Genomic DNA, 7,795 nt, shown 5'->3' with positions numbered 1-7,795 from the left:
GGAAGTAGTTGTAAGACTTCTGTTGGTGTAGGTGAACATGTGAGTCTTGCCATGTTCCCTATTCTCATCACCTTGTCTTGGTGTTTCATTATTGCACTTGGTTACTTTATCCTATTGTTAAGTAACCTATCTTAAGAAAAAAATTATTCAGTGCATGTTTTATCCTTGTGTTCCAAGGATCTTTGGGCGGGGCATTACAAATCAGGTCAATCATTGTTACTCTTTAACAATTGTAGCAGTGAAGAAATCTCTTAATAGAGTTGATTGAACAATCATTTTGTAAATCCTCTATCAAGGTGACATTTCTAGATTTAAGTGTCTGAAAACCTCTAAGAAGGCCACTCCCAACAGGGTGATTCAAATCCTCTAATAGGGTCACATTTAATTGTGTGTTTTGTAACCTTTAACAGAGTTGGCTCCTAACACGACTCACTTCATAAGTGTAAAATATTGTAACTAGTTGCATTGGGGTTTTTTTCAAATTGGGTTTCCACATTAAATCTTGGTGTCTCATGTGTTCATGTTATTTGCTTACTATTTTATGTTTCTATAACTAAGTTACTAAAGAATACTACACATTAATATCTTAAGTATTCTTTGTTAACCAAGTTATAATGCATATCTAGTTCTAATTGAGTAGTGTAAGGATTTGAATTGGTAAGAAGTTTGTATTGACGTCTAAGGGACTTGGAATTATTTTTGTGGTACAACTAATTCACCTCTCCCCTCTCAGTTACTACTCTTATATTTCCAACAATTTGATCTTCTTTTATGCATTCGAGTGGTTACTCCTTGACTTTGGTGGTTCCGATACTCCCCGATGTGGAGGTTCTAACCCTACTTTGCCTCTTAGTTGGCCAATTGGCCTTATGTTCTAAATATGGGTGACATTTGTTTAGCATGGCACAATACTAGAAAAGTATCACATGCCAGTAGTGAAAAGTATTGTATGATTCTAGAAAAGCATTGTATGGGTACTAGGTTCCAAACCATTACTAGTTAAAGATTTTAGAAAATTTCAGGGCTTCAGGAATTCAGACTTAGCCAAATTTTGGGGCTTTAGGATTTTAGACTTAGCCAAATTTCGAGGCTTTAGGATTTTAGACTTAGCCAAATTTTAAGGTTTCCATCTGTCTTTCAACATGGTGCCTAATAGATGAGTGGATGTAAACTCAAGCCTTCATCTTGTGTATGATCATTTGAGGGTCTCTACTTTTATTCTTGATCATATTTGGGTTAGTTGGAAATGAACATGTATGTTTAACCATGCTAAGAACTTCTACCTTGGGTTTAAAAAGAACTTCTCTTTGTGCATTCTCATCATTCTTATAGTCCTTGATTCTAAGTTGGTAAGCAGTGATGCTTGGGGGATCTTTTTTGTTGGTTTATGTTAATCTTCTATTGCTATCTGGTGTAACTAGCTATTATTGTTGCATCTTACCTTTAAAAAATAAATATATTAGCCTTTGTATAGGGCATTACATCCATGCAGGGTTCTCGACATAGCTTAGCCACGTCCTAAGGATTCTACGAGTCTAGTGGTTGTATCAAGCATTGACATGTCGATCTTTTGATGCAATAACAACTCTAGCTTGTAAGAATACAAAACTTGTACCAATTAAGTATAAACAAATATATAAATACCACTCAAACAACATTATTTGAATGATATGTCTTTAATGTTGTTTAAATAGTATTTAATTTGTTACAATATCACTTACCTACAATCAAGACAAGACTTATAATCTCTCACTTATAATAAGTTCTATAATTTATTTTAAGCGCGATGTCTATGCCGACACCAAAACAACAATTTTAAAATAAATTTAAATTTAAGACAGTTTTAAAATAATTTTTAGTTTAATTTTTAAAATTAGTAAATTGTCAAATTGATGCCGACATAGACATTGGCTATTTTAAGCACCACCTAGCCTCTCTCTATAAACACATTTTTGAATATAAAAAATACCAAATTTAAGATCTCAAATATGAACATCAATATTGTGAGTAGAATTTTGATCCCAAATAAAGTATAATATAGATATCAACATATTATAAACTATAACTGTATTACAAAACATATATTTCTATGTATATTATAAGTAGAATTTTGATCCTAAACGAAACATAATACATATGTCAATATATTATAATCTATAATTTTATTACAAACATACATTTCAACAAGAGACGCAATGCGTCATAGTTCCTGCCTAACACATAATGGTTGTAGAGGTGTAGATGAGTGAGAATAAGGTTAAATAGTTCTAAATTAACATTGTGAATGCATTCATTTTTCCCTAGAAATGCACTTGTGATCTGATAGGATGACTCATATTTTGTTATTAAGTTCTCATGTTATATTATTATATATTTGGGTATTTAAGCCCAAGAATAAGAGGCCAAAGTACCCAATATGGCACTAACTACCTAATATCATACTACGATCAATACATATGCTTTAGACAAATTTGTACCTTCTACATTGACAACTTAAAATATGTGCAATGAGGAAAGTTATCCATACCAATATCTGAATTATAGAGCTTGAAGAAGTGATGAAGCATTTGGAGTATCACATTATATGTTTAAATATGTTATGCATGCTACTAGAGAACCATAAGTAGTTGGAAAAACTCCCTCAATGATCAATACATATAAATTTGATGTTGATGAATAAATATGATGTAATAAATAAGAAATAGAATATAACTATTTAATTTTAATACATAGTTTATAAAAACTTAATAATAATTTACATATCTTTTAGAATTGAATTATTTCTTTTTTGTAGTTATTTCCTTTAGTATTGTTTTTTGATGTAAAATATAATTATTAATTTAATATTAAAATATATATTTAAGTTTTAAATATATTTAAACTAAATGATAAATTGTTTAAATATAAAATATTAATAATAATAAATGATATAATTTACAAATTGTAACACTTATCAATTATACATATTACAAACACTATTGTAAAATATAATTAAAAAATAATATTGCTTAATTTATTTTTACAAAAGTAAAATAATAGTAATAATTTAACTACTTTTATTAAAAAATCAAAATTAAAAAAAAAATAGAAATTCAAATACAAAGATATAATATATTGAAATTATATTGTTAAAATTAATATTGATTAGACATGTTGTGTGAGGTGGAAGATAAAATGATTGAATTTTTTTTTTATCAACAAATGTGGAAAGATAAAATTGTAATTAATGCATTCATTAATGCAAAATGAAGTTAGAAAATATTTGTATTTTTGTGGAAGAAAATTAATTTTCTCCCCTACCAAAAATAGTATGGATTAATAGAATGCATGAAAAATGTGATTTATAAAATAATGAAAAATTAGAAAATGATATAAACATTTGAAGTTTCATACAATGTTTTAAATTCTTTGATTTGATTGGTCAGTGTTAATGTCATATTAGAAGTGACATGAATGCATAAGTATTCGTAGTATAGGAGGAACTAATAAAAGTGCTTATTCATCTTTGGCACTTTTAACATATTATTAATATCTATTAAAAAAATACATTTATTCATCCTCAAATATTCCATAAGAAAACGAAAACCACTCCGGTAATAAAACAAAAACTTCCAATCTATCCAAAATTAGGAAGGCTGGAGTTGATCCATGATTTACAAATTTCTGACCAATCACGGCACATACGCACGGATAGTAATCAATGAACGTCGTCCGTCGATTACAATAAAGACAAACCAACGGTTAAGATCAAATTCAAAACAAACACAACTCTTCAACCAAAGGGAAGAATTGAATATTTAACGACATCACGAGACTTTATAATTGAATTGGAAAGCCTAATTTGTGAATTTAAAAATTATATTTCATCTCCGTACCTACGAAAATATTTCTGATTCTGTTCCACGTTTCGTTTGTTTCAGGGATTCTTATAATTTCGTGTCGAAAAATCTGAGGTAAAATCGTTAATGGCTTTATGAATTTGTTGATATTTGTAGGTTTTATTTGCCTGCGATGTGTGATAGACAGTTCTATACCGCACCATTAATGGCGTTAATTAATCGATGTTTTATATGGCAATTGTAGATCCAATTGAAGAAGAATGGCCCGTACGAAGCAGACAGCACGCAAATCCACTGGAGGAAAGGCTCCCAGAAAGCAGCTCGCCACTAAGGTGATTTTCTAAGATGTTCTGGTATAAGTGTCCATGCTTTTTTAATTTAGGGTTAGGGTTTCAATCTTAGGTTGTTGTTTCGCGTTGCAGGCTGCTCGTAAATCTGCTCCCACAACAGGCGGTGTGAAAAAGCCACACAGATATCGTCCTGGAACCGTCGCTCTACGGTATGATATTTTTATATAATTGTTCCGTTACCAATTTTGGGGTTTGAAAGCTTTGTTAGGGTTTGAGAGTTCGGAGAATTTGATTTTCATTGTTTTGTCCAACCCTAAATTGCTTGGCATTATAGGCGTTTTAATTTTGAGATGTGCTTCGCAAAGGTAAATTCCTAATGTAGAACTCGATTTTGGTATATGCACCAGTGAAATTCGCAAGTATCAGAAGAGTACCGAGCTTTTGATCCGGAAATTACCTTTTCAGAGACTGGTTCGAGAAATTGCACAGGATTTTAAGGTGAGTATTGCGTTTTCTGAATCTATTATAATTTCCGGTCTTAGAAATTAGGTTTCATTTAGATCCATTTATGGTTTGTAGTTAATTTTGTCCAATTTGGATTGTTACAGACTGATCTGCGATTCCAGAGCCATGCTGTTTTAGCATTGCAAGAGGCAGCCGAAGCGTATCTGGTGGGGCTGTTTGAGGATACCAACTTGTGTGCAATCCACGCCAAGAGAGTCACCATTATGCCCAAAGATATTCAGCTCGCTCGGAGGATTCGTGGAGAAAGAGCATAGATTCTTGTTTTTCTTTGATTCAATTTGCCGAAGATTTAATCTTTAACTGTATGAGAAGTTTGATATGATTGTAAATGGCGGTCTGGAGAAATTTCTCTTATTTCCTTTTACTTTTGTTTTTTAATAACTTTTTTGCGTCGGGAGCTGCGTCGAATCGTTTCTGTAAATTTTCTAATCGACTGTGAACATTTAAAAGTCGAATTGATTTTTGTAATTTTGGGATAAGCAAGCGTAGTTTCAATAGAAACTGGTGTTTCTCTGTGTCGAGAAATATTACCGATGTGCTATGGTTATGGAATTTTATATTAATTTCATTGAATAAAATGTCAATTTTTTTTTGACAACCATTTTGCAAATTATTTTTCATTCATTTGTATACAAACTTTAATTTATTCAAGCAGTGGCGATTACTTAAAAGGTGGATATTGACTGAAGTTGTTTAAATTGTGTGAACCATGGATTTTGATGATATTTTAGAAGTATTGGCAGTTTAAATTGTGTGAACAATGGGTTTGAATGATGTTTTTGAAGTATTGGCAGTTTATGCTATTTTCATTGAATATAGCCTACAGTTTTTTATTTAATTTTCATGTTAGATTAATTTTCATTTAATTATATATGAGAATATACAATATACAGTTTGTTTATGAATTAAAAACCCCCAAAACTAGGGGGTTGGTTCTATAACAATTAAATTGGTCTACAACAGCAGATAACCAAATACGAAAACAGCTCTCTAGCACTTAATAAAATTAAAATATGAAAACAACTCTTTACCAGCTCTCTAGCACTTAATAAAATTAAAATATGAAAACAACTCTTTACCATTTAATAAAATTAGAAGAGTAAATTAAAAGAGTATTAGTAGGCTTAACATGCATATTACTAGAATTTAAATTAGGAGAGCTACACTAATATATGAACAAAGGCATGATGGTCTTAAAATCTTTTCATAGCATAAAAATAAAAAAGAAAAAGCTTAAGAGGATTATTAAGTCTTAGAGGATGATAGCCTAATTTTTTGTAATGAAGTTGAACAACATTTTTGTATTCTTCTTTGGGAGGTCTCTCCCTTTGAGTTCTTAAGGTAGGTTAAGTGTGGTGGTGGTAGCATTTGTCACTTTGATGGTGAATTTTGTCAAGAGGTGCATTTTTTTTTCTAATATATGAATTTTTTTAAAATCTTACTACTAGCCTTTATGAATTTTTTTAAAACCTCACTCCTAGCTTTTTTTGTGATCTTCACATTGATTTTTTTGCATGTCACTAGGAAAACCATCAATTTGCATCATGTTAAAGTTTGCATCATATTAACTTTTTGCATGATTGAGTGGTTAGCATTATTTTTAGAAAAGGTCTTTAACATGGGAGGAAATTGTGATGGGGGAGAGAATTCTATCTATTGTATTAGGGAATTGGTCCCTTTTTAAGTCCACACATCTCAACTTAATGGTTTTCAAAACATGTGACACCTCCTTTTTTCCTTCAACCTTTCATTTGAGCTAGGTTGAAAAGAGTTTGAGATCTCCTCTTCCTCTATTCTCCCTTCCCCAAATCTTGAAGCCTTCTCTCATTCTTTGTTTTGGGTGATTTGTATCTTTTGAATTTGTCTCTTCTTGTGAGGCCCTTTCTTTCAATTTCCATTTAGCATTAGATTTAGTTAACCTCCTTGACCTCTTCCCCCTTTTTCCCTCCTTTGATTCCATCGGTTCCTTCTCTTTCTCTTTATCCTATCTTCCTTTTTTCCTAAGAGGGGTGGGCTTTAATTTCACAAGGGACTTGCTAGGCTAAGGTTGTGGGGTAGGGGCTTTGGGACTTATGGTTTTAAGAGGAACAAATTGGGGTTGGGGGTTGGGATGAGCTAGAATATCAACTTCCACTATCCTAATGGGGACTAGGGCAAGGTGGAATTGATATAGAGGAAAAATTAACTTTTGATGTAAAATGGTAAAATTAACCCCTTTTTCATTTTTTCTCTTACACTAGTTACCATGACCTTTAAATCATGCAATAGAAAGAACATAATGGAAATTAAATCATTGTGGCAAGAATGATTGAGGGAAAAGTGGTAGTAATAATAGATACTGTACCTCCCTTTTAGTGTTAGGTACTTCATCACCATCAATTAGACTTCATTCCATGGCTCAGGGAGCTTCTCTTGCATAAAACCATTTTTGTGCCAAATAGTTCCTCCCCATCCAAGAAGCATTGCAGACTTGCTTCATTGGCTACCCTTGTCACTTTTTGCCACTTCATACCCTTCATGGCCAATCTTGTAGCCAAAGCAATAACTTTCTTAGAGATATGGAATGCTATGGCATTTATCGTAACTCTGTGGTCTTAGGAATTAACAAATTGCATGGAACAATTTTCATCATGCCCATTAAGAGCCTCCATAAAAGGCATAAACTCACCTTCCTTCAACATATACCACACAAGCAACTTCCTCACAATCTCCTCAATCGTGGATGGCTCAATGTGCATAAAGTTGTCATTCATCTTTGCAAATTTCCCTAATCTTTTCTCCTTTTTCAGGACTCAAAAACACTTGCTAAGAATGACACCACACTTTAGCCAAAAATCCATTAGGTGACAATAATGGCCTTTATTATTAGTAATTATATTAGTGTCCAAAGTAGAAATTAAAGTCACGTATCAAATGCAATTATCTTCCTACCAATCTCTTCCATCATTCTTGATACACACTAACCATTTAAAATTTGAGCCTTTTTTTTCTCCTTGACGTACGAGCACACGCATAGGAAAATTATTAAATTTTTTTTCCTTAAACCTCAAAGATCTTTCTTTTTTGGGCCATGCGAATTTATTATTGCCAATACCATCTCCTTCACTCCTAGCCATCTATTCTTCCTGGCGTTATCCTTTC

At 32.0% G+C, this 7,795-nt stretch overlaps 1 protein-coding gene across 1 annotated transcript; it reads left to right on the top strand.

The window, feature by feature from the left end:
* Positions 1 to 3,824: 3,824 nt before the first annotated feature.
* LOC149534594 (histone H3.3) lies at positions 3,825 to 5,252 on the top strand. The gene is made up of 5 exons (XM_089804146.1): positions 3,825 to 3,953; positions 4,084 to 4,171; positions 4,262 to 4,338; positions 4,537 to 4,627; positions 4,738 to 5,252. Exons 2-5 carry the CDS (start codon positions 4,100 to 4,102, stop codon positions 4,906 to 4,908), a joined length of 411 nt encoding a protein of 136 aa, XP_089660272.1. The 5' UTR covers positions 3,825 to 3,953; positions 4,084 to 4,099; the 3' UTR covers positions 4,909 to 5,252.
* Positions 5,253 to 7,795: the final 2,543 nt, after the last annotated feature.

This window comes from Cupressus sempervirens, chromosome 10 (genome assembly GCF_028749045.1).
Source record: "Cupressus sempervirens isolate cs-2001-9-10 chromosome 10, ASM2874904v1, whole genome shotgun sequence".
Taxonomy (NCBI): domain Eukaryota; kingdom Viridiplantae; phylum Streptophyta; class Pinopsida; order Cupressales; family Cupressaceae; genus Cupressus; species Cupressus sempervirens.
Note: the sequence above shows the minus strand (reverse complement) of the source record. Positions and strands in the feature narration are given on the sequence as shown.